General features: G+C 43.6%; 1 protein-coding gene and 1 pseudogene across 1 annotated transcript; both read right to left on the bottom strand.

Moving 5' to 3' along the window:
- Positions 1-461: 461 nt before the first annotated feature.
- Positions 462-26,784, bottom strand: INO80C (INO80 complex subunit C). Its single transcript, XM_033169982.1, has 5 exons — positions 26,563-26,784; positions 14,756-14,866; positions 11,499-11,610; positions 6,007-6,074; positions 462-697 (listed from the first exon to the last, which is right to left on the bottom strand). The coding sequence occupies exons 1-5, from the start codon at positions 26,767-26,769 to the stop codon at positions 566-568; spliced, it is 630 nt and encodes a 209-aa protein (XP_033025873.1). The 5' UTR covers positions 26,770-26,784; the 3' UTR covers positions 462-565.
- Positions 10,568-11,215, bottom strand: LOC117058781 (annotated as a pseudogene).
- Positions 26,785-27,362: the final 578 nt, after the last annotated feature.

Below are 27,362 nucleotides of genomic sequence, written 5' to 3'. Positions count from 1 at the left end.
TCGTATGGAACAGTGTAATTTTCCAACCACAAGCCAGGCTGACAGAACATAATTATACATCTGCTTTCGTTTACCAGCTTGCTAGCAGAAAGACTTTGCAATTCTATACACATCTACTGAGAAGTAAGCCCCATTAAGTTCAATGCAGCTTACTCCTAAGTAACTGCATGTAGGATTGCTGCCTTAACATCCCCCAACCAATTGTATGCCCATAGTACTTCTTTAGGTAGTTTTCCTATTGGCCACTGCCTTCAGAGATGTAAGACAGAAGCATATCTCATGAAAAATATAGGTCACGTCAAGACGCTTCAAGAGAAAAATGCAAGAAGCCAAAACTAACACCCAGAAATAAAAAAATGTGGAAGAAAAATACTGAATGTATAAAATGTGGAGGATTACACTGTGAGTGTGGCTCCAATACATTGCTCAAATTGTTTACAAAGGAAATATAAACATCAAGGTTAAATCAATAATTATAATTCATATTTTATTTCTAAGAACTTTGACCTATTATATACACACAAATGCACAGTGATTCCCAAGGCTTTGGCTTTGTTTTCTCTTCTCAGGGAACCACAGTTGATGCTTTCCTTAGAGTGAGGTAACCCATAACAACATCAGAAGGAAGCATCCGAATGTAGGCAAACTCCTCAATGGTACTGAATCTCAGTTTGCTCTGTGGGTCAGTGTAGTTTGCCTAAAAGAAGAACACACACACAAACATCTGAGCTGAAAATTGTGAAAACACACACACTTTCAAAATAGGTGAAAATATGATAGTCACATCACAATGAATTAAAGCAAAGGTCCAACTAATCTAGCATTCTAGCCCCAGCCACTTCTCCCTCTGAAATATACAACAGGGGCACTATGGAAATGGTTCTCCCTCGTTGTTTGCCCTAAAAAGGCCTATTGACTCCTTTAAAAAAATGATGATGATATTCTTGAATATATTTCAAGCACAGCTTTTGAAATCAGAATTATTTCAAGATCACAAAACAAGATGTAAAGAGCAAAAGGTCACCATGGTGTTGCTCATACAGATTCCTAGCAGTTAAATAGTTCTTTGTGTGGTTTAGCTGTGAAATGTTAATTTCCACCAAAAGCTAAAGAAACAAACACTGTTAGCAGTGAACCCAAATATCTGCATTTCTGTGATCTCCTCTGAAAGAGAACTTTAGAGAACCATGTCGATAAATAACACACAAACAGGCAAGTTATTTAATTGTATTATGTAAGTATACATAGTTATTGCTACAGGCAGCTTACACCAACAAATGGATGGGTAGTTAGAAGTACTAGGTCTGACAATGTACACCTACAAGCTCACTTTTTGAATGCTCATCATTCCATGATGGAAGAAAGGTAGGATTATAAATGTAAGAAAATACAATAAAGATCGTTTGCCCAACAAGAACTGGTATTCGGAAGGTATATTTCTTCTGAGTATGGAGGTTCCATTTAGCAGCCCGAAAACCTGACACAAGACTTTAAGCTTAGTTGTGGTCTATAAAATTAAATGAAATTGATTGGCTGTAGGCTCCAGATAAGACAAAATAAGTACTTCTTCAGACAGTATATAATTAACAATGGAATTTAGGCAGTTTTAAAAGGGGACTGGACAAATTTATGGAGGAAGATGGGTCTCTCAATGGCTGTTGTGTCGAGTTTTCAGTCAGTGGTGTGAGAGGAGGCAAATCAACCCACAATATAACCTTTGTGATTTGAGTGTTATGCCCGGTGGAGTTCCTTATTCTTCCTGGAGAAACATTTAGACACCGATGGATGCCTAGAGAGATATTCCAGCAGCAATATTTTCTATTTAAAACTAGATATATATTTACTACAGCAATGCAAAAACTGTGTGGCCTTAACTTATCTTCAATTCATATTCTTCATCTTAGGAGATAAGGCACTGAGGCATTGCTGGATACCAGCAATAACTGCAATGGGGTTATAGAAATTACATTGGAATATATAAATTTCACTCCCAAATGATACAATAAGTTAGATGAAGTAACACTGTACTTTGATAAGAAAAAGTCTTATACTTCTGTAAGCTTAGGGTGAAGACCACAGACAGAGCTGAGCTATATATAATTATCTTTGTTGCTATAGCAACAGGGCTGGTTTGTCTACAAAAGGAGGCAGATGTTTGAGCACTTAATTCTCCCCACCTCCAGCATTGAATGAAATTTTGTTGCATTAATATGACCAGGGGCTCATCTTTTAAATTTCAAGAGAAATCTAAAAAGTGCAAATGCAGCCCGTAAACGGAACTCTAGTTTCAATACGAGGGCTGCAAAATGACAATATTAAAAAATGATTACATGCTGAGGCAAAAGCTAATACTTTGCATGACCCACCCCTTTCGATTTAGGAAGCCCACTGAGCCTGCCCCAACCTCAGGGGTGGCCCCATTGCAATGGACGTTGCTTTTCTAGTGCAGCCCTTGAACATTATACATGGGGGCTCCCATCAGCTCCTCTACAAGCCTCTGGCAGAAGGGCTACTCAACATCCTTGTTGAGACCCTGCCTGTGCAGTGAAGTTCTGTAAAGTAGCAGAACTGATGGACACCTTTATGCAAAGAGCAAAAGTAACAGCTGCCTTAAACTGTGTCAGATGCAGGGCCGTCTTACCCAGAAGCTAGTGGTGCGGGGTGCCAGGGCGCCAAGTTCTGGAGGGCACCAGGCGAGAGCCCGGGAAACACCAAACAAGTGAGTGAGCGAGGGTGTGTGTGTCGCTCTCGCTGAGCATCGGCTTGGTTTTTTTCTTTTTAGCCTGTAGGCGCCGAATTCTGCGGAGTGCCAGAAGGCTAAAGGCGCTTGGCGCAGGCCCGATCGCTCGCCCAACGGGTTGAGGCGCAAGCTCATGCGGCGCCCCTCCTGCTAGCCGTCTTTGAGCCGGGCACCAGGTACCATGGATCTCCACGGGGATCCCAGCCCGCTCGCTACCCTTCGCCATGCGACGCCAAAGCAGCACTGTGCCTGGAGCCTCTGCCTGCCATGGCCACTGCGGCACGAAGTGGCCAGCTGAGCCGGGAGGCACCGTGTCCACTCTCTGCCTCTTCCCCACCGGAGCAGCCACCCTCTAGCTGCTGCCTGCCTCTTCCAGCCCCACAAAGCTGGGCGCGTCGCCGGCAATGCTGTCCTGTCCCAAGAGGCTTCCTCTGCCACTGCCTCCCTAAAAAAAGGTCGACAACTCTAGGAAACCGGTGTGTGTGTGTGTCGGAGCGATCTTTGTACCACAGCGCCGGATATGCTTAAGCCACTGGTCCCTCTATCCCAGCCCTGTCTTCTCTGCCAGGTCTCCAACTTCTTAGGCTAGAGTCTTCCCCAGTTCTGCTCCTGGAGGGACCAAACCAGAGGACCCCCCCCCTTGCAAATCATGTAGTGGTGCAGTATCCCCTCTGCACGCCCCAACCATTTCCAAGTGCCGGTTTAAAAATTACAAACAGCGCCTGGGTGAAAGTGTCCATTGCTTTCTCCATTTTAATGATCAATACTCTTTACAGAATCATGCAACCCCAGCATCAACCAGGACAAGTGAGGAAGGATACCACTGTGAAGACAGGGAGTTAGATTTCTACAATATCCCTTTTGCACCTTACATTAGGAAGCAATTGCAAAGTCGAACTTAGGGCTTCCTTTGAAGATCTTTAGCTGTATTTTTTTTAAAAAAAAACAAAACAGCACCAACACCCACTAATCCAGTTATCTAAATGAAACAGGTGATGCTGAGAGCTCTTATTGGAGGCAAGAGCATTCTTCCACCCACAACAGTATAGGCAGCGCTACAAGGAAGACTTAGAAGGTAAAAGGAAAAACTCCCTAGAAAATTAAAGAGAGCCAAAATGGAACAAAAAGCAAACATTCCTTTTGCTGTAGGATGTTTTTGGTAATCTCTGTGTTACTTAATCTCCTGCCTTATACCCCAAAAAGCTTCAAGATGGCTTACCTATGGAAATAGTCGCATATTTTTTCCTCATTTACCCCTGACTCTGTTTTCCTACCTTTCTTCTGTTGCTTTTGTGTCTGCTTTTAGCTCTTAAGCTCCTTGAGATATGGGTGTGTTCTCTCAATTTTCCATAAAGTACACAATAGCATATAGCTACGAAACAATTATGTATGTGTCTGAACACTCGTTTCCTAAGCTTCCCCCCAAAAAACTGGAAAACTGAACCTCCCAGAGAATGACTTGCACAATATGTCTAAAAATGTACAATTAAAGAGTCCTAGGAAACTGCACTTTACTAAGTGCACATAATTAGCAGTCCTAACCCTCAGAAAGCACTCCATGAAAGCAACTCAAATTGGTTCGTTTCTGGCAACTGTCCTTTTGAATTTCCCAGTTTCCAAACAGCCAGAAAAAAAAGGCATAAGGCGTGTTTACACCTGCGACAGTTTCCATAGTGAAACAGGACTCATCCAATTCAGGGGAGGGGCTGAGCTGTTCTCTTAGGTAGGAATTTTGGCCTGAACCTACAAAGGCAGGTGTGATGGCCTGGGAGTCAGACTGTGATGCTGAACCTGAGGGATCCCAGCCTGCACAGGATCCCCCGCCTCCAGAAGCAGCTGAGCCGGGGCCAGGGCTTGAGCCTGAAGGATCCCCACCTGTGCTGGATCCCCAGGTGCAGGCATCAGCAGAGTCTGCTCTGGCTCCTGATGGGAGGGAGGACCCATTGCCTGCAGGTGCTCCACTCCCAGCCTCTTCAGAGGAAGCTGAGGCATCCCCTGGGTCCAGTAACCCACCAGCCTCTCCTGAGCTGCAGAGGCTCAGGACAGAGAGGCGAAAAGAGCTAAGTGCTTTCAGGAGGAGTGCTCGCCTCCAGGCCCGGAGGAGAGGCGAGTCTCCGGAGGATCGGGGCCGCCCTAAGCATAAAAGCCAGCCAGACCCAGCCCAAGTTGCGTGAGCAACTTAGTTGCAAGCGTATGCTCAACCTGCAACCTTGTGCCTGCACCTGCCTTGGACCTTGACCTGCTCCCCGCCTTGCTCCCCGCCGGACTGACATCCTTTGGACCCCTAGACCTAGGACTGGACTTGGACCTCGCTTCACGGACAAACCCCTGGGGCCAGCACAGCAGGTCTCAAAAGGCTACCAGAGGCCCCTTCCCGCTGTGTGACGTCAAAGGTGGGCAGAACCTGGAGCCTGTGGTCACCAGCTCTGCCCCTAGATATGAAATGGGGGGGGGGGTGTTTAAGGGAGGGACTGATCTTTATCAAGGACAAGACTGCCAGAATTGCGACTGACATTGGCTGCAACTCTTAAGAAATTTTGCTTGAGCTTCCTTTCTCCTCCTCCTATGCAGTCCTTTGTCTTTATCACATCTTTTTAGATTGTGAGCCTAAGGGCAGGGACTGTCTTAGAACTGATTTTTATAAGCCATCATGAAAGCATAAAGGGCAGGATTTAAATGCTGAAAATAAATAAATATGAAACTAATTTATCCCGCATTTATATGAAACTAACTATCTTCTGTAAGCTGCCTTGGGAGGGGTTTTACTCTGAAAGGAACTAAATAGGAGTTAAATAAAAGATCATGGGCCCTACTGTCTTGAGGCAAATTGTTAAAAATGTGTTTTCTTGTACAGCCAGAGTAGAGTTTTCTTTAAACTTCCCACCTGCAGAGAATGCAAGTGTGTTGCAGAGAGCACTGGGGCATGTTTTAGGGTAAATAATCAGTTCATAAAAATGCTAGCCAGACTGGCTGGACCTCACCATTGTTCTGAGTGAACTGACAGTGTGTGCCATACAGCCCAGCCAATGCTGTGCTTTGGTTATACTTTGAAGAAGATTTGCAGTGACAGGTTGGTTTTTCCAAGAGGTTTGTCTGCCTTTACAATTCTCCCAATGGAGGATAAGTGTCCAAAAGAACTACAGGGTTCCCCAGAACATGGAGAACTTGTTACTGCTATTTAGGACCATCCCTCTGTGCAGGAGTTCGAATAAGTACAGAGTAAGGCCAAAGCCTATCTGAGAAATATGGAAAAGAAAAATACTTACAGGAAGTCCTGAAATATCAGAGTATTTCTTGGCTGGTTTAAAGGAAGGAGGAGCATCTATGCTGAAATCTGGAGGTGTGCCAGAAAGAGAGAGAGAGAGAAAGAAGCATTGTTTAACCTCTTTTTGGAAAGCAGTTCTTAATTTACAAATTGTTGGGCCTGAGGCCTGACTAGAATCATTCCATCAATTTGACTGGAGTCCTGTTTCTAGCCCCTGAGAATTGACACCCTTAATCGAGAGAGAGGCTAGTGGCAGTGATGGCAGGACATTGCTCACATGCAGAGCACACTAGCTTTGTCAGCTTGAATGAATTTGCAGAAAGCATTAATCCTTACTAAGCATCGAAGAGGCAGGACGCAGGTGGCGCTGTGGTCTAAACCACAGAGCCTAGGGCTTGCCAATCAGAAGGTCGGCGGTTCGAATCCCCGCGACAGGGTGAGCTCCCGTTGCTCGGTCCCTGCTCCTGCCAACCTAGCAGTTCAAAAGCATGCCAGTGCGAGTAGATAAATAGGGACCGCTCCGGTAAACGGCATTTACGTGCGCTGGTCTGGTTCGCCAGAAGCGGCTTAAGTCATGCTGGCCACATGACCTGGAAAAACTCTGCGGACAAACGCCGGCTCCTTCAGCCTGTAAAGCGAGATGAGCGCCGCAACCCCAGAGTCGTCTGCGACTCTGGACTTAACGGTCAGGGGTCCTTTACCTTTACCTTTACAAGCATAGAAGAGTCAGGTTGCATTGCCTAGCAAAACAACGTGGAGCACACCACTAGCAAGTACTAAACCAAATTAAATGCTGACGTTACTCAAATTATTGTCTACATGGCGCCTCTTCCAAAATCCCCACACAAACTTTCTCATCCTCTCCCAGATCTAGCACATACTTATTTGTAGCTTCAAATACTTCATGGTGTTGCCTCTCGGCCTTATCTCTCCACCCACACAACCTGATGACCTTTGCTCTCCACCCACACAACCAGGACCTTCGCTCTCCAGCTCCATCCCCAGTCATCTTAGGATGCAATCTTATACCTGTTAACCTGGAAATAAGCCTCACTCAATTCTGACACTTCTGAGTAGAAACATATAGGATTGATCACTCAGTCTCTCAAACAGCCACTTTTTCTCCCTTGAGCCTGGAACTCCCAATTACCGTACATTAAGTTACCTGTTTTTCTTCCTTCAAACCTCCATAAACCCCACCTTTTCCATTAAGACTTTGGCTTATCCCTTACAGTACTTCTCATCTACCTAAGTTTTTTGTCACTGAACCGAACATATTCTTTCACTGTTTACCCTTCTTATTACCATTGTATCCCCTGCATGAAATTTTAGATTGTAAGCTCCTGTGAAGCAGGAATCTGTCTTTTTGTTGTTACTTAAAAAAAGAAGGAGATTAGTATGTACATTTATGGTGCTAAATGACTAATACAAAATGCTAATTATAAATAGCAAGGGAGAAAGGTAAAACAAAGATCCCAATTCAGCAGTAAAAAGGTAAAGGTAAAGGACCGCTGACCATTAGGTCCAGTCGCGAACGACTGGGGTTGTGGCGCTCATCTCGCTTTACTGGCCAAGGGAGCCGTTGTTTGTCCAGACAGTTTTCTGGGTCATGTGCCCAGCATGACTAAGCCGCTTCTGGTGAAACCAGAGCAGCGCACGGAAACGCCGTTTACCTTCCCGCCAGAGCGGTCCCTGTTTATCTACTTGCACTGTCATGCTTTCGAACTGCTAGGCTGGCTGGAGCTGGGACCAAGCAACAGGAGCTCACCCCGTCGCAGGGATTTGAACAGCCGACCTTCCAATCAGCAAGCCCAAGAGGCTCAGTGGTTTAGACCGCAGTGCCACCCACGTGGGCAATTAGTTATGCACAATGACCTGTGACCTCGGATGTTGATATGCATCTCTAGTCACACTGAAAGATGCATCCAACAGGGTCAATAGGACATTCAACATAGAAGGGAAATGTATGTGTCTTTGTACCAACTATTGGTGCAGATCTCTGTTGCTAGATCAGAGGAAGAGTTTAGCCTCCATATTTGAAAGTGGAACCTAAATGTAGGCAAGTGGCTGGGAGAAATTGCTGTTATATATTGCAAATACAGGGTGTTTGAAAAGTAACTATACACCTACTATATTACATTGTCCAAACGTGCACAGTTACTTGTCGAACACCCTGTAGCTTGCAGGTTCATCAGCATTATATATTGAAAAACACAGCCTTTGGCATATGCCTCTCATATTATAAGACCACAAACATTGCTCAAAACTAATATAATCCAGGATGCGTGGAGAGAGCATACACTAATCTTTTAAATCAGATAAATCTTTAAGCGTGTACCACTTTAAGCCTGGTCAATGACCTAGAAAATTGTGTGAATGCTTAAATGAGGAGTTGGAAATTCTTAGTTACTGGAGCTGCTTGTGGAGTAATAGCAAACACTGCCACATGCAAACATTTCTACAGGCAAAGTGCTTTAAAATATCCTCAATTTCAGCATATATTCACCACAAAGCTATTTCGTGTCTTTGTAGCTCGCTTCCTCTCAGATGATTTTAGTACAGATTTTATGGCTGAAGCATTTCCAAGTTAGCAGATCAGCTTCTTTTAATCATTATGTATGGCATGAATATCTTCTGAAAAATATTCTCGAGCAGCTGTTTTTACATCCTTCAACTGTTTGCTTTCTAACCACCTTTCTAATATATGCAAATTTATTTCTGAAACCAGAGAATGCAGTAGAAATAGCATCATCAGCAAGTTGCCAGCTACAAGGCACTAGGAACACGCCAGGCTATGGCCAGCATGCTGAAAAACACTTAGTGGCACATTTATTTCTGCACAAAGAACTAAAGTCTAATAAAGTGTCAGCCTTCTACTGCCACTTTCCTTTAATCCTAATTAAGTGGCTGCAATAAATATTAAAGGGGCTACGTTTTACACTGGGAGTTAGTGGAGATGTTACTGTCCCCATGGGGAAGTGGCCACTCCTGCGGGGCTAATCCTCTCCGCTGTCACATCATTAGAGTAACTCACTGCATGAGTTGGGACCATCATCATGTTGCGAGTTACTCTGCAGCCATAACATCCAGTCCAGCCATAAGTCTGAGTGTGTCTGACAAAGAACAGGGTGTTATACATTTGTAAATAAAATAAATATAATAATCCAGAGGCGTAGCATTACATCCAAAGTAGGACGCTAGCTCAAATAGCCTGCTGACCAAAGTTGTATCAGCACTGCATGGTTTCCAGCTACAGTCCTTTTTGCTTGCATTTTCTTAGCACATTTCTTAGCCCACGTTCTGAACATAGATCAAGGGAAGGTGCTTTATACCAAATCCAGCTTGTTCAAAACTGTCCATATTTACTTACAGCACTTCTCCGGGGTTTCAGCCAGGAAATATTTCCTATCTCTACTGGAAGGTGCCAAAGACTGAACCTGGAACCCTCTACATCCAAGTCAGATGGTCTACAATAGAGCAACGGCTCTACTATGAGAAGCACACATTTTCTTTCTTTTCTTATGTCTATATGCTTTAGGTTACACCAAGTTAATTGGGCAGTCTTGCAAGAAATCTTAGGGTTGGGTTGGCTGTTACCACTCTAGCCCGGTGGTGTTTCTAGGAAGTCTGGGGGTCACTGACTGCTTATCAGGTTTCTTGATCAGAGAAGATTGTCTGCCATCATCGGTCTTGTATAATGTAGTTTTCTGAGAATACCAGCCACAACATGAAATGCACAGCCTCTGGGGAATATGAGAATGTGCTTCTGAGATAACATAGGCTCAATAATCCCTAGGCAGGTCTCCTATGAACTGAGTGTGCACCCTAGAACACAAACCAGAATATTCTGTGATTCTTCAGAGTTCCTTGGTGGAAAAATAAATGTGGAAAGAGTTTCATGATGGCAAGAAGCCTGAAAGCCAGTGCCTTACATTGATTTTTTTTTTTTTAACCAAGGTACTGCTGACAAGTATGGCCACCAGGACACTAGAGGATGGCCAAAATGCTGCAACTGAAATGTGCAGACCACCTCATTGTTAATTCAAAGAATCTCTTCACAAAAAGTTGTTAGGCTGAAAACTCAAGGTGTATGGTTTGCAAAACTTAATTTCTTGAGAATGTGCATTCTTAAATTAGATCAAGATGACACAATTCCCATATTCTGTTTCCTACAGCAGCCAGCCAGTTGCCTGTGGAAGTTAACTAGATAGCCATGACAATGATATTATCTGGAAAACTAATTTAAAAATATATATATATACATATGTGACAATGATGTTATCTGCCCTTAGTATTTTGCTATTACAGCTAGTAAAGAATGGATATATTGACAGCTATGAAAGACTGTTGTTGTTGTTGTTGTTAACAAAAAATCCCAAACAGATTTATTTCTTTAAAAAGATCAGCGGCCACAAGCACAACTAAAATTGTTACATCCACCGATTTGATACATAAAGAAACCTGCATTTAAGTTATATTGGGGAAAAACCCTTTTATCAATTTATATGCCAAATGATCTTATGCCTCCACAACTATCAGGTTTGGATGATCTTTCAGAATTAAGGGCCGAATCTTAATGTTCAAGGGCATCAGAAGACAGTGTCCAGAGGTCTAACTTTTTCTAAACGATGACCATTTTTTTCATGATTTCAGCCAACCCTCAGTGGAGGAGCTACAAGTACAACTCCATCTCCTCAGACAAACAGCGTTGGAATATTCCTTTTGGTAGATTTATAAACCTCTTCATAGGTTTCTTCATCAATTTCTATTGTTGTCACAGCCTCCTCAACATCACCCAAATCTGAAGAAGTGTGCATGCACACGAAAGCTCATACCAAGAACAAACTTAGTTGGTCTCTAAGGTGCTACTGGAAGGATTTTTTTTTAAATATTTTGTTTTGACTATGGCAGACCAACACGGATACCTACCTGTAACCCAAAATCATATTTAAGTGCTGGTCAAAAACATGTAATCTGCCTTGAAGTTCTGTCATTTCTCATTTTTACATAAATTTGTTCATCAAGACTGAGTCTGATGAGGTCCAAGAGCTCTTCTACAGTATTTGTGGTTTGTTGCTGGTCCACCTCGTCCGCCAATTTTTCAAAGCCCCTGTTGTTGTTGTTTTAAAAAAAAAAACAGGTGCCCACCTGTGTTATATGCAGACTGAATTCACACAGGAACTCAGTAGGACTTACTTCTGAGCAGACATGCACAGGATGGCACTGTAACACACACAGAGAAAGCAGTGGATAGCCCCAAGTGAACCAGTGCTATTTGCACTCACGTTTCTCATCCTTTGCAGGGAATTTATACCCCAGTCCCATGTTATTGAATTCATGTACCTTTCCTTTTTATGGTCAAAAATGCCCACCTGGTCTTTAATTGCATAGGTAAACTTGGTCACAATCTATCTCATGCAGAGAAAACAATTTAGGTGTATTTTCAAGAAAGCTGTTATTTATAAATACATGGAAAGCATCTAAGCAGCTTACAGCTTGGATCATTCAGTTGCCATGGCAATGCCCTTTCCGATGCAAGGATTTGTTTCAGGTTCTTCCAGGTTCTGTTCTTCTTGCCAGCTGCTGCTCCACCAATGCCAGAGTGCTGGAATGGTTAAAAGTGGGTTTACAAACAAATGCACTATTAATACATTCAAAGTAGCATTTTGTTGCTGGATTGAATTGCTACTAAAATTGTTCCATCCATTTATCTGAAGTTAGGCAGAAAATGAACAACATTTGTTCGGCAGCAAACAACAGGAGAACATCTTGACCTGTGCCGAAACTAGTCTGCTTGGATAAAATGAATAAAATGGAGGAAAAGGGTTTTAATGAGAAAAGTTTTATGGAAACATTATTTTTCTTCAAATAAAGGAAGCCTGAGTGGAATCCTGTGGGTGGTATTCAATGCTAGTCCTACTAGATCCATTGAAATTAATAGACATGATGACCAACTGAGGTTCAGTAATTTCAATGGATCTGAGTAGGACTCAGTTGAATACTATCCAGTGTTGTTAATGCAACTTGGCCAGCCTATCTACGTGGTTCCCCCGCGTGAAGGCAGTAAGATCTCTGGCCCGCTATCTGAGTGACCTGACGAATCCTATGCAAAGAAGAGCCTTCACACTTGCCCGCTTCCACTCCATTCCTACAGCATTCCTACAGGGTATATTTTCCAACACCCCTCCTGATCTTCGCCTTTGCCCGCGCAACAGGGGAAAGATAGAGGACTTTATTCACTTTTTCTTTATATGACTCAATAAGACCGAGGCTCTTCCTATTAATTCCCCGGTCCATCGTCATGGAAGATGACTGCATGAAATACTTATTGGTGGACGCCAACCCCATGATTACCCGGGGTGTGGCCACCTATATTTTGCAGGCCCTGAAACTCAGGGCCACCTCGATAAGTTAACTTCTTTTAGCCCCGAACCTTTGTAAACATTCTGAAATACCCATAGCTACATGATTTATTACTGCTTTTACTATATCTTGTTTTATCTACCATGATTTTATATCTGTTGTTTTGCAAATGTATCTAACATATTTTTGTATAATTGCGGCAGGTTTCTACCTAGATTCTTTTCTATGTGCTATGGCCAAATGGCTAACGCAATAAACTCTGTTGTTGTTGTTGTTGTTAATGCAGCACTGTACAGTCTTGCATTTTCAGTTACCTAACTTTAGTGTAGTTTTCAGATCTGGGACGTATTCCTAGCCACAACCTACAACCTTGCCCTCCTTTTAATTTTTTTTATCATATATGTCCATCTATAATTAATTAATGTAACTAGCAAAAATTGCAGAGTGTAGACATTGGGCTGCCTGGTTTTGGCCAACCCTATTTCTACCACATGGGACGCGGTTGGCGCTGTGGTCTAAACCACTGAGCCTAGGGCTTGCCGATCAGAAGGTTGGCGGTTCGGATCCCTGCGACGGGGTGAGCTCCCGTTGCTCAGTCCCAGCTCCTGCCCACCTAGCAGTTCGAAAGCACGTCAAAGTGCAAGTAGATAAATAAGTACCGCTCATGCTGTCCACATGACCTGGAAGCTGTCTGCGGACAAACGCCGGCTCCCTTGGCCTTTAGAGCAAGATGAGCGCGCAACCCCAGAGTCGTCTGTGACTAGACTTTACCTTTACCTATTTCCACCACACGCCAGGGAGGCCTAGTGACTCAAGGTCAGGAATGGACATGGGCTTGCAAGCTAACTTTCTTTCAGAGCAATCTCAAGGAAATCAATGGGCTTAAATCAACCATGACCATTAATTTCAGTGTGTCTACTCTGAGTAAAGGTTAGTTGAATACAACCCCATATGTTAATAAAAACAAGAAACAAGTGGTTTATATAGGCTCTTTTGGGCAGTGCTGCATTCTCCTTGAAGATTCAGGTTCAGAGTTTGAAGTGCTCCTGGATCTGGGTATGATCCTGGGTGGCCAGGAGAACATTTCCATAACTTGGGATGGTATAACCAACTTTGCCTGTTCCTGGTGAAAGTGGTTCAAGCAGAGCTCACAAATGCCTTCGTTATATCAAGTCTGGATTACTGTAACAAACGCATTGTGAACTCACCTTTGAAAAGTGTTTGGAATTTTCTCATCTGATGCAAAAGCCTGTTTTTCAAGAGTCCACAAGTCCATAATTGGACAGGTTTTGCTGGCTTTTGCTCTTTGAGAGGTTAATTCAAATAACTGCTAGTTATTACTTTTGAAGCCCCAAATGGATGGAACTTGGATACAATCTACTCCCACATGACTCTGCCTGCTCATTCAAGTTAGGTTGGTGCAGGGGTCAACAAACTTTTTTTGGAGGGGGCCGGTTCACCGCCCTCCAGACCTTGTGGCGGGCTGGACTGTGCATGCGTGCGTGCACACAGCAGAGGGGGCTTCTCTCCCCCCTCTCTTCCCGAGCCCCTCCCCTCCTTCTGCCTACTTATGGTGCTGCTGGCGCAAGGGCTGGCTGGCTCCGGAGAGGCGCTGCGCTCTGCCAACCGCGGCTCCTGTGCCTGCCCTTGCGAGCAGCAGAGGCTGGTGGCGGCGGTGGGATGAGCTGCCCGAAAGGGCTGTCCGTCTCTGGAGAGGCGCTGCCCAAAATGGCACTAAGCCAGCTCAGCTCAGCTCAGCCCAGCCCCCTTCCTCCTCTATGCAGGGCAGGGAGTAGCCAGGAGGAGGGAGGGAGGAAGCGCAACAGTGTGTGAGAGGGAGGGGGAAATGGCACCCCCCCTAAGATGGCGGTGCAGGGAATTTTTTTTTTAAAAAACCCAGAATCCACACAATCCACGGACCGTCCGTGGGCCAGATCCTGGGGGCAATTGGGCTGGATCCGGCCCATGGGCTGTAGTTTGCCGACCCCTGGGTTGGTAGGTATGGTAGAAAAGGCCTTCTTTGTGGTGGCACCCAGCCTATTCAGCTCCCTGCCTTGGAGATCCAGCTAGCCTCTCCCTGGTGGCATTCAGGTATCAAGTAAAAGCAACTTGTTTCAGCATGGATTTGCTATGACCAGCTCTTGAGTTTTAAAAATAAACAAATAAATGGAAGAAAGAAGAAAAACAGCAACCAAAAAAGGAGGCGAGAACAAGAAAAAGCAGTGGGGCAAAGGGGAGTGGGGGTGGGGAGAGCGCTGGGCATATACATTTAAGTAGGCCCTACGTTGCAGGTTTGAGCAAAATATACAGTATGCCTCATATCTGAAAAGTTTCAAGACTAGCGTCATGGTGGATAAAATATTAAGCATGTATAAGTATATACTTACAACGAAGCTTGGAGACTTAAAAGGCAATGGCTTTATAGATGTTTCTACTGGACCTGTACTAGGATCTGTGGTCACGGTTTTATTTTCAGTCACTGTCTCTGCACTGGTATTCTGGGGGAAAAAAGATTTTAAGGAGGAAAGTGAGCAAAAATGCAACTTCACAGCTCCCCACCCCCCAACACCCATTCACCTGATGTAGGTTCTGCTCACAAGCCACTTACACTGGTCTGCTTGTTGTGACTAATCTTAACCCCATTTATGTGCAGAAATACAGAAATACATGTAATTTGTGGACCATCAAATTTACAGAGATAGCAGAAGTCAAGTGGGGGGGGGGAGAGTGAGCACGACTAGAGCGTTTCAAAATATTGAGTGCCATTGTTCTAGAGCAGTGTTTTTCAACCTTTTTTGGGCAAAGGCACACTTGCTTCATGAAAAAAATCACGAGGCACACCACCATTAGAAAATTTTAAAAAATTTAAATCTGTGCCTATATTGACTATATATAAAGTAATTCTCTTGAATAGGAATCAAATAAACACAAAGAAAGTATTTTATAATTACTTTATTATGAAATAATAGTAAGTAAACAGAAATATGAAAAATTATAAAATACTTTATTCAGTGCGCAACCAGGGCCTGTTTGGCTGAACACAAAGCTGATATTCTGGCTGGAATCGAAGAAAGACACACACGTAGCTCTTCGTCAACAGCTCTCAGTCTCTCTCTGTATTTAGTTTTTAAAGCAAAGGACTTGTTACTTTGCAGATGGGCACATGCCTCTGGTGTATCCCTCCATCACCACCTCACAGAAATAATATGTGCTTCGAAGTTTCCCCTCAGTTCAATATTCTGTCTGTTCTGGGCAAGGAGAATGTTTTTGAAACTATGCATTCCCCTCAATATTTAACAATAGGCAATGATCACATCTAAAAGAACAATCACGTTTTAAAGACTTCAAACTCTGAAGGATAAATAAGTTACAGGTCCTTCTACCTCAAGTGCCCTCTCTTATCGTGCAGAGTCTAGGTCTGGAAAGTGGGGGGGGGGGTCCATGTGGCTTGAAAAGTCCAGCACTCTGCAGACTTCAGACCACAACTGGGTTAGTGGCACACAAAAACACAAAAAATTAAGCAGACTCACTGCCAAGGGCAGACCGACCCTCTCCGAGGATAGGGCACCTGCCCAGAGGTCAGCTCAAGCGGGCGAGAGGCCCCTTCAGACGTTTCTGCCAACAGGCTTGCACCACGAGCCAAGGGGTGTCATGTGACGATGGGGTCAACTTCGGGAGGTAGATTCCGAGCAGTTACTTTACGTAATGCAAAAGAGCCCTTTCGGATTCGCCGACACAGAGTTGCCTCTCCCACGCCCCGTCCTGGCACCCCGGATCGCCCCCCTCATGTACCCCCACCCAGCCACCCATAAATGGCAGGCAGAAAAGGCAGTTGCGCACCCACCCGCAGGCACCGACCCCCGGCAGCTGCAAGAGCCTGATCGCGCTCGGAAGGCGCCTGGGCTTCCGAGAGCGCCGCTTTCCTCGTGGGTCCCGTCGAGCCGGAGAAAGCAGCGCTGCAGCCCAAGCGGATCAGGCACCGCCGTGCGGCTCACCTTTCATCGCGGCGATCACCAAGCACAGCATTTGGTGGCGGCGGCTGCGCTCTCGGGGCTCGCCGTGCGCCTCCTGCGCGCTCGCGGCGCAGCGTCCGCCTCGTCAGCAGGCGCCTGCCAGCAGCCCCGACCAGCCCTCTCCGCTTCAGCAGCAGCAGCAGCAGCCTCCGCCTCCTCTGGTGCGCCTCGGCCCAGCTGAGGCGCCATATGACCGGACCGGACCGCCCGCTCGCGCGCCAACGTGATTTTTTCCCACGGCACACCAGGCAACATCTCGCGGCACACTAGTGTGCCGCGGAACAGTGGTTGAAAAACACTGTTCTAGAGCAATGGAGATGTCTACCAATGCAAGAGGACCAGAGGCAATTTTCTCTTATTCCCTCTTGTCTCTGCAGCCCACACTATTCCCGAAGGTCCCCCAAGCCTCTGGGACAGATTTGGGGAGGGAGGGTGGCTGCAATGGGAAAGGGGAATTGACATATCCATTTCCATTTCTCCTGGTGGGTGCCTCTGCTGGAGCAAAAATCATTCCACAGATAGATTGGCAGCACTGAATTCTACCAATTGTGTTTCAGAGTTCTTGAGGCTAAGGCAGAAACAATCATGGTTAATTTTTTTAAAAAAATTAAAAGCCTTAAGAAATTCAGTTACAGGTAGGTAGCCGTGTTGGTCTGCCATAGTCAAAACAAAATTAAAAATAAATTAAAAAATCCTTCCAGTAGCACCTTAGAGACCAACTAAGTTTGTTCTTGGTATGAGCTTTCGTGTGCATGCACACGAAAGCTCATACCAAGAACAAACTTAGTTGGTCTCTAAGGTGCTACTGGAAGGATTTATTTATTTCTTATTTTGTTAAGAAATTCAGGAGGTTCTACTGGAAACAACGCAGGTGGGAAAGGCAAACTACCTGTTGCTTCTGCAGTGGTTCTCAAAGGGTGTGATGCACCGCACTGGTGTGACAGGAGACAGTGGCAAGTGTGGCAGGAAGATTAAAGGACAACCACAGAATGGTAGAGTTGGAAGGGACCCATAGGATCATCTAGTCCAACCCACTGCAATACAGGAATCTCAGCTAAAGCATCCATGACAGATGACCATCCAACATGTGCTTAAAAACCTCCAAGGGAGGACAGTCCACAACCTCCTGAGGGAGAGACTGTTCCAAAATGTGGAACAGCTCTTAATGTCAGAAAGTTTAGTGGGAATCTCCTTATCTTGTGACTTGAAGCCATTGGTTTGAGTTGTACCCTACAGAGCAGGAGAAAACAAGCTTGCTCCATCTTCTATGTGACAGCCAGCCATGCCGGCCTCGCTCCCTCGTCCTCTGCTTCTCACAGATTGGCTGGAGAAGTCAGGCGCAAACAAGGCAACGATAAATCTTTGCTTGATTGCAACTGGATGGTTTTGAGGCGCGGAATGCACTTGGCACCAGGTTAATTTTGGTTTACACAGGGCCAGATTTGATGACGTGAAGGGCCATGAAGGCCGACCATAGGGCCAACCAAAGTTGTTCCTCTTTTTTAGGATTGAAGTTTTTGAGCTTTTTTGTGATTTTACCCCAAAGTTGTTGAGCTCGTTGAGCGTTTTTTAGGGTTGGAGTTGTTGATTTTTTTTTTTAGGATTGATGTTGTTGAGGTATTTTTAGGATTTTACCTCAAGAAAGAAACTGCCACAGGGGCCATATTAGGCCCCCGAAACAGACTTTGGACATGCCTGACATAGAAGAATGCCTGAGGAGGGCTAGGATGTACAGGAAGATGGGGCTTCTCACAGACCTTTAATAATTGTACAGAATAAAAAAAAATGGCAGCCTTTCTGAGCCTTACATGACCAATAGCATTCACTTGCTGTGGTCTCTATCTCTGCCCCGCTCTTCCAGCCCCATTCCTGTGTCTTTAATGCACCCAATATACAGAATTCAGCAGGCGAAGCTTTTCCTGGCAAAGAGATAAAGTGATGGAGAAAATCTTCACCTGCTTTTAATATGAGTCAGTGCAAAACAACTAAAACCTAGATGAAAGTTCTATAATTTGCTCAAAATATATTAATTTGCAAATCATTTTAAATGATGTGCCAAGTGCTTGCCAGGTATCCTTTGCCAGCACACTGGAAAGTGGAACAGGCTTATGCTGGACAGAATACTACCTGCACGTTGCTTCCTTAAAATTTACTTCTCTGGAAGTAAAATGGTTACTCATCTTTTTCATAATGAAACCTGAAAAGTGACAGAAGGGCTTGAAATATTTCTATGGGGGCTAGGTCCCCACCCTGCTGTCTTCGGGTGACAACCCTAGTGATGTCCAAGTACAGTTACTGAGGAAGATGTTTTATTAAATCAGTTTAGTATTGTTTTCTGAAGAAGCTTTCCAGAGAACAACAATCTAAGTCTCTGTTGCTGAAAGGGCCCTGCCATCCCTGGACCCATTTATACAATCCACAACTGAGCCAAGAACAGTCTAGCTTCCCTTTGAATTTGGAATTCTGGAAAGCGACAAGGCACATTGTGTATATTCTTGTGTTAGTGGAACCAAAATTAAGAATTCCGGACTTCACAAAGCTTCTTTGAGTGTTGGTTTTAATTAGGGCTGTATTATATAACATGGAAATGAAGAAGTGCCCATTTATCAGCTCTAGGCTCCAGAGTACACACTGGCAACCTAAATTCCCTCCCTCCTCTCTCTCCCCGAGTCTGCCACAGCAAATGTGAAATTACTGGTCTTCTAACAAATATATGTCCCTCAGATCAGCCGTCATGTCTGAGGACTGGAAATAGCCAATGTAACACTATTTTTTTAACAGGGATCCAGAGGAGGATCCTGAAAATTACAGGCCAGTTTGCTTAACATCTGTTCTAGGAAAACTGGTGGCAAGTATAAAGAGAAAATAACCAAGCATGTAGAAGAAAAAGCCTTGGTGAAGCAGAGCCAGTATGGCTTCTGTCACACAAACCTACTCTGGCGTATAAGACTACTTTTTAATCCAGGGAAATCTTCTCAAAAGTTGGGGGTCATCTTATACACCGGGTGGAGAATCTGCGGTCGAGTATATCTCAAACTCTATATTTTAACTGGAAAAGTTGGGGGTCGTCTTATACGCCCAGTCGTCTTATACGCCGGAAAATACGGTATTTGAATTCTTAGAGCATCTGGTTACCCTAACAGACACTAGGATCTCTACAGCCATGTTACATTATGAAGCAGAATGCTGCTCAGTCTTTATTATTTTTCAGGCCTCAACAACCAAAACCTTGGCATATACTCAGAAATAATGCCACTGAATCCAAAGGGACCTACTCTCAACTTATTAAATGTGCATATGAAACTGTTCACAAGGAACACAGCCTAAGTAATCAAATTATACCCTTTAGATCACATTTTCTGAATCAGCACTCACAAGCTTCATTTGAAAACTTCAGCTACAAAAAAATGTTTTAGCAAGTACCCTTATCCTGAATTAATTTACTTGGAAATAAATCCATTGATCTCAATAGTATTTTGAAGTAAGCATGTTTAGGATCAAAGTAAAATCATCTGTAAAAGTTTTTGTTCTTTTCTTCTGTTGTATTACTTACTCGGAGCAGGCTTGCAAGAGAATGGAGAAGTATCCTTGCCCAGCAATCACCATTTCCCTTTTTAAATGGCAGGCAAAGCATGAGTGTTGTATGGTTTCACTCAAAATGCTTACAAGCCAATTAATGTACTGAAAGGTTTTATACATAAGAGGCCTGTGGGCCATATCCAGCCATTGTGATTATTTCGTTTGGCCCCCGGCAGCCCTACTAAATTTTAACCAAAGTATTAGAAGATTGTCCACTTTCACTGATAAAAAAGGGAAAAAAATCAAGTTGTAAAAACTCCATTCAGTATCACACACACAATCAGAAAGAGAAGTAAACATGTTGAAAGATGCTGTTGATAGCAACATCCAAGATTAGGACACAAACCAGGACTTTTGGGGGTCAGTATTCTACATTTTTTACATATATATAATTTTTTTTTAAATTTACAAATGTTACATTTCAAATTAAACCTCTTTTATTATACCATACATTCATTGACTTCCCTCCCTCCCCTTCCAAGGTTCATTTAATTATCCACCATTCCTGCATATTTTGATATATCCATCTAATTCTATTTTCCTATCTTACATTACTTCAATGTTTATTATACTGTTGAATTTAACTTTAATACTGCCAGCGTTTTCAACTGTGTACAATTGTTTTCAATATACTTGACAAAAAAAATAAAATTGCACTCTTCTTTATTTTAAATATCTGCTCTTCTTGCTCTTTTATTCTACTTGTTAGACCTGCTAACTATATATTCTATAATCTTGAGTTGTCAGTTTTCCTTGCTTGGGACCTCCCACCCTTTCCATTTTTGAGCTGGCAAAATCTGAGCCGCTGTTGTTGCATACATAAATATTATTTTCTGATTCCTGGGAACCTCTGTCTGAACAATTCCTAACAGAAATGCTTCTGGTTTTTTGAGGAATGTTGTTCTGAACATCTTTTTCAATCTCATTAGATATCATTTCCCAATATTTTAAAACTTTTTTGCATGTCCACCACATATGAAAAAAACGTTCCTTCTTTATATTTCCAACACAAATCCGATTCCACATTATACATCTTAGCCAATCTACTCGGAGTTAAATACCATCTATGGATCATTTTCATATAGTTCCCTTTCAATATGTAGCATGCAGTAAATCTCAAATCATTCTTCCAAAGTTTCTCCCAGAGGTTTTGTTCTATATTGTACCCTATATCCATTGCCCAGTGGGTCACTGACGCTTTAACCAGCTCGCCTTTTGTTTCCCATTCCAATAATAATTTATACATTTTAGACAATAGTTTTCCCTTATTCAGCAACAGCTCTCTTTCACATTGTGAGCTTTGGTCCCGGTCTTCCACATTTTTAAAAAGTGAGTGAGCGAGAACAACTCTGATCTTCAGAGGTGGAAGCATGAGCAAGAAACCTCTGGACTGTAGCTTTTGGGTGTCTGAATTTATTTGCATCCAGCTTCCAGACTCCAACTCACATCTGACCCAGTCAGCATAGCTGGGAAGATGGTATTTGCAGTGAAACATCTGGTGGGCCACAGGATTCCCTTTCCTTTCAAAACACTTCTTTTTCTTCAATGTGACATCTTAGTGCACATATAATTTCAAATGAATAACACAAGGGGGGGGGAAAACATTCTTCACTTGTTAGAGCTACGGGCTTTTCTTCCAGACTCTGGGCTCAGTTTCAGAGCTGAGGGGAAGTCCCCTCTTGTGCTCCATAATCAGAAAAACCTCATCTAAACCTGACCCCTTGCGAGGGGGACTGCGTGACAAAATGTATTTCCAATCCCTTGACTGGAGAAGAGCAACACCCTCAAGAACCCAGACAATGACCATCTCTGGTATGTAGACGCTGATTTGCACATTCAAAATAATGCTTTAAAATAATAGTACAGTAGTTCAAAATAGTTTGAAACCAGTTGGTCCAAGAAGGACTGATTACTATTTTATGCATCCAACTGGACCACTTCTGATGGGTAGCTTTTCTGTGTTCTCTGTAGTGCATTCTGAAAGCAAAGAATAACTTCATGGAGTCTCGATTAAAAAGCAATGCCCTGTTAGTAGTGAGGTGAGGTGAGAATATTCTCCGGAGAATATTCTCTACAAACTGTAAATTCTGTATCGTCTACACAGCTGCTTTAAATGTAGACACTTCATTAATCGAGAATATTCTTGAGAATATTCTCATTGCCTCTTTGGTTGCATCACTAAATTACCTTCAAATGGTTATCTTTTTTAAGTTTGTGGTTTGAGAGCCAAAATACTGAAATATATGAAATACTAGTAGATTTAGCCACATCAGTGGTGGAATAAAGTTGTCTCAAGCAAGCTCTATAAACGGGGTGTGTGTGTGAAACATTTTGAAAGGCTCAAGTGTACTAACAAAGATGGTAACATTTCCATTAAGCTCCTGGAGGAAACAGATGCGGTCAATTTGTGACACAGGAAGCTTCACTGCCCTGGCTGGGCTCTCTTGGCCTCCTCTTAAGTATATAGCTGAACTTTGGAAAACTTTTGTTTCATAGCACAACACTTGGCTGAACTTTATTTATTTATTTAAAGAAGTGATGTTCTGGGTTTTAGAAGGGTTATCTTAGGTCATGTTAAAGGCATACTGAAGAATATGTTTATTACAGCAAATTTTTTAACATCCACAACCTGGAAATTCCCAAACCTCCAGCACAGAAACAGTGGTTGCATAATTACGGAGTTTTAGCTATGCACTCAACCCTGATGCTACCATTGTTCAGGAGTCAACAGTGAAAGTGTCCAGGCTCTTCTAGTAATTTTTGTATTGGCGGCATTGCAACTGAAACCCAAGAATGTGGTCAGATACTTGATTCTGTCTGCCCTACTCCAAACAATGTCCATCTTGGCTAGTATAGACATTCTGGGAGAAAATGCTGGCCTGCTTTCTGCAGATCTTTATTCCACAACCTGGTGCTCTCCAGATATTTTGTATAATCCCCATCATCCCGGACCATTGGCCATGCTGGCTGGAGCTTATGGGGGTTGTAGCCCAAAATATCTATAGAGAACCAGGTGCTGCTGCTGTAAAAACAACAGCAACAATGTTTCTCTAGGTAGGGCATTGTTCTAGTTCAGGCTTCCTCAACCTCAGCCCTCCTGATGTTTTGAGACTACAATTCCCATCATCCCTGACCACTGGTCCTGCTAGCTAGGGATCATGGGAGTTGTAGGCCAAAAACATCTGGAGGGCCAAGTTTGAGGAAGCCTATTCTAGCTTGTCCGAAAGAAGCAAATCTAGAATCTGATGCTTTTTACACATTGGGAAATAAAAATAAAGCCCTTTTAAATCCCTAAAGCAACACAATGGGGAAAGTTCTATAATCTGTTCTTGATTGGTTCCAAGGCAGGGGTAATCCAAATGCAAAGTAAATAGGAAGCAATTATTTGAAATTTGCCAGGACAGCCTTTTTCAAACTGAATATGCAACAAATCCTCTTTGGGGTAGAAGACTGTTCATTTTTAGATTACATTCCTATTTATAAAGTTGTTGCTGCCTTCTTTGTTCAGAAATCTGTAACAACTTAATCCGGGAGCTGATAGGGAGACTACACACATCTTTAACAGTTTCTACAAACAAGAATTGAAGCAGGCGAAGTTCATCCGATGAAATCTTGAAACAGGTGTCTGGAGGCAGTTTGGGGCTAGATGTGGGCAAACAAGCTGAAGCTTGATCCAGATAAACTGGATGTGTTCTGGGTTGGGAAAAGTGCTGGTATGAATCAATATTTGTCTCTGGTTCTTGGTGGGATTGCATTCTCCCTGAGGAGATGGGTACACAATCTGGAAAGCTTCCTGGACTCAAGGTGTTGTCCATAGATGTGCAGGCCATATAGGTAGCCCAGAGCACTTTTTACCCATTCAGCTGCAGCTGGCAAGTCAGCCTATCTGAGGAAAACTTGTGAGATATGTTTGATTAAACCCAGACTAAATCATTCTAACTTCCTTCATAGGCAAATACACATGGCCCTATCACTGCCAGCCTTCAAGTGGTCCATGGACACTTTTATTTCAGTCTGTCTTTAGCTAATTGTAATACACTGTTGTTGTTTTAAAAAAAATTATTGCTCCTGTTTTCAATTAGTTGGACTGATGGGTTATTTTATTGTTTGTAACGTTTTGTAAACTACCTTGTGAGGACAGTGTCTTAAATCTGTTAAATAAAATAATATATCATGCAAGTTCATTCTTTTGAAGAATTATTAAATGTACTGAAACCTTTCCACCTGGTAATCTTAGGAACAAAATATACCCTGTATAGAAGATCAGAAGCATATGGATAGCGGAGCCTATTTTGTGACACTTGAACACACAATTTCACGAAGAAATATTTGTTTCTTGATAGGCTACTAGAAACAAAAGCCAATTTCACATTTGAGTTCTTTGAGAACTCTCAGGTGGATGCTATCTGGACTCAGCGATTTGTCAGATTTTCTTTTGTTTAATATTAGGCCTAGAATTTTGTACCATCATCATCACCACTATGTGCCTCAGTTCCTCAGGTCCCTTTTCTGCAAAAGTTAGTTCAGGCACTGGGATCTGCCCCACATATTCCATTGTGAAGACAGCTGCAAATAATTTGTTAGCATCTCTGCAATCTCCTTATCCTCCTTTAGCACACATTTCAAGCCGTTGTCATCTAACAGTCCCCTTGCCTCATTAGATTATCTCCTGCCACTAATGTATTTAAAGAACTTCTTGTTGGTGGTCTTAATGTTTTGAGCAATGTGCTCTAGCCACTTTCATGGACTGACTGAGCTGGTGCAATAGAATGGAATATTTACAAACATGACAGAAAGGCAGTTGAAAAACGGAGATTTGGGGGAAAGAGCAGAGCAAACCACTAAGACAGTTTCTTTCCAGTCACAGGTAGGTAGCCGTGTTGGTCTGCCATAGTCAAAACAAAATAAAAAATAAAAAAATCCTTCCAGTAGCACCTTAGGGACCAAGGGTCTGGTGACTTCTATTTCAGTGTATCTGAAAAAGTGTGCATGCACACGAAAGCTCATACCAAGAACAAACTTAGTTGGTCTCTAAGGTGCTACTGGAAGGATTTTTTTTATTTTTTATTTTCTTTCCAGTCAGTATAGGAACCAGGCGATTGTTTGACCGCAAGCTTCTAGCTCACTTGTTGTTGTTCAGTCGTTCAGTCGTGTCCGACTCTTCGTGACCCCATGGACCAGAGCACGCCAATCCTTCACTGCCTCCCGCAGTTTGGCCAAACTCATGTTAGTAGCTTCGAGAACACTGTCCAACCATCTCATCTAGCTCCCTTGGTCTCTAGCTCACTATGAGAGCAGTAGAATTGTACCAGATCTCTTCAGTACAGTGGAACCTCTACTCACGGCCACAATCCGTTCCGGAGGCCCGTCCTTATGGCGAAACGGGTCACTGGTAGAAGCGCTGTTGTGCACAGGCACATTTGGTGGCAGCACGCTTCTGCGCATGCGCAAATCACGGCAAACCTGGTGTTTACTTCCGGGTTTGCCACGGTCACAACTTGGAATGGGCCTAAGTAGGGCGGGACGTAAGTAGAGGTTCTACTGTATTCCCTAATTGGGTGTCTGGTTTATTTGTTCAATCCCAAGGTACAGTTAAAAACCATTTTGCATGGGGGTTCCGTTCCTGGCCCTCGCACGAGCCCCATAGTTTTGGGTCACTTGTGGGTTCAGTCCAATATGCATGTGCACAAGCGCACATCATTTAGACACGTGTTAATTGGTTGTTGCCTGTACTTGCATGCAACACAGATATGCTTGCTTTTCCTCAGGGGTTGGTAGATGCATATTCAATGCTTACACCCAAAGCCAACAAAACTGAGTAAATCTCACCCATATTTACACACACAATACAACCCAAATCTTGCAAAAAAAAAAAAAAAAAACACAAAACACCACACTTGCTGCTGTTGCCCTAATTTTTGAACTACAAACATTCCCATTTGCTGTTCAGTGTCACAAGTTGGAAATATATCTGCATAAATATACACATAACTGTGCTATAATAATAGTGATTATGCCACTTAACAAGCATTAAAACAGTCAGATATGTATCTTCATAAATATACTCAGAGCTGTGTTGTAATAATAGTGAATGATAATGCCACTTACAAGAAATAAAACAATTTGTTTCAGCCCAGCTATGGCAGCAATGTGTTGAATACAACACAAGGAGGATTTCAAACTTTCAGGCGCCTTTATCTCCACTACCTCACACACGGAAAACTTGCTACTATTTTTTTCTTGATTTTATTGTTTTGCCTTTTTAGAAACTGCTTTGATTAAAAAACCAGGCAGTGTATACATTTTACTAAATAAGAATAATAAAAACTTCCACTCCCAATTTTTTATGCACATTTGCCAGGAAGCAAGACCCACTGAATTAAACGGTGTTTTACCACCAAAGAGGACTGCAGAACACATGGAAAGCTTGGAAATAAACGGAGAGGAAGCGCACGGTACCATTTCTGAAATATACGTAAAAAGCAATAATATACGACTCTAATGCTATCGTACGTTCCAAGAGGGGGGCGGAGAAAGAGGCGTGTCTTCTCCTCCGCCCCTCCCTTTCGGGCGCAAATCCGCGCAGGCGCACTTCCAGTTACCTGAGGGCAGCTCCCGCCTCCGACGCCGCCAACGGCCGCCAGTCGCTTCTTCTTACCGGAGCTGCCGTTCCCAGGGCTGGAGGGGCGCTTCTTGCCGCGCGCTGCGGCGGCTCCTGCCCCTGGCCCAGGAGGGGCGGCCGGAGAAGGCGCAGGGGGCGTCGGGGCGGCCGGCGGGGAGGAAGCGGCAGCGGGTGCCGGAGCCGCCATTGCGGCGAACGCCTCCTCAGGGTGATCTTCCTCTCCCTCCCCGGTTCGCCGTTGGCGCATGCGCACCGCGGCCGAGGGCGCCGCCTGGTTGGTTCGCGGTTGGGCGCGTGAAAGCGCGACGGGATCGACCGAGAAAAGCTCCCTTCCCCACAGGAACCGGCATTCAGAGAGGTTGTTCTGCCTCCGAAAGCTTTATTGTTATTTTATTTTAATTTATTTATTTATTTATTTACTACATTCCTTCATCCGAGGATCGCAGGGTAGTTTGCAGCATAAACACGTATATACACAAACACATAGGGTTTAGGTTTGATGAGGCCCTAAGCCGCTGAAGGTAATGGGTCCCTTTATATGTCCAGCTGTCCTTTGTTAACAACAAATTGCCGCTGTTTTTTCTGTTGAATATATGCTATATGGCAGGGGTCCCCAAACTTAAGGCCTGGGGGCTGGATGCGGCCGATTCACCTTCTAAATCCGGCCCGCGGACTGTCCAGGAATCAGCGTGTTTTTACATGAGTAGAATGTGTCCTTTTATTTAAAATGCATCTCTGGGTTATTTGTGGGGCATAGGAATTCGCTCTTTTTTTTTTTCA

The sequence above is a fragment of the Lacerta agilis genome, chromosome 14 (assembly GCF_009819535.1).
Source record: "Lacerta agilis isolate rLacAgi1 chromosome 14, rLacAgi1.pri, whole genome shotgun sequence".
In the NCBI taxonomy this organism is placed as follows: domain Eukaryota; kingdom Metazoa; phylum Chordata; class Lepidosauria; order Squamata; family Lacertidae; genus Lacerta; species Lacerta agilis.
The sequence above is the reverse complement of the archived record's forward strand: the minus strand, read 5'-3'. Positions and strand labels throughout refer to the sequence as shown.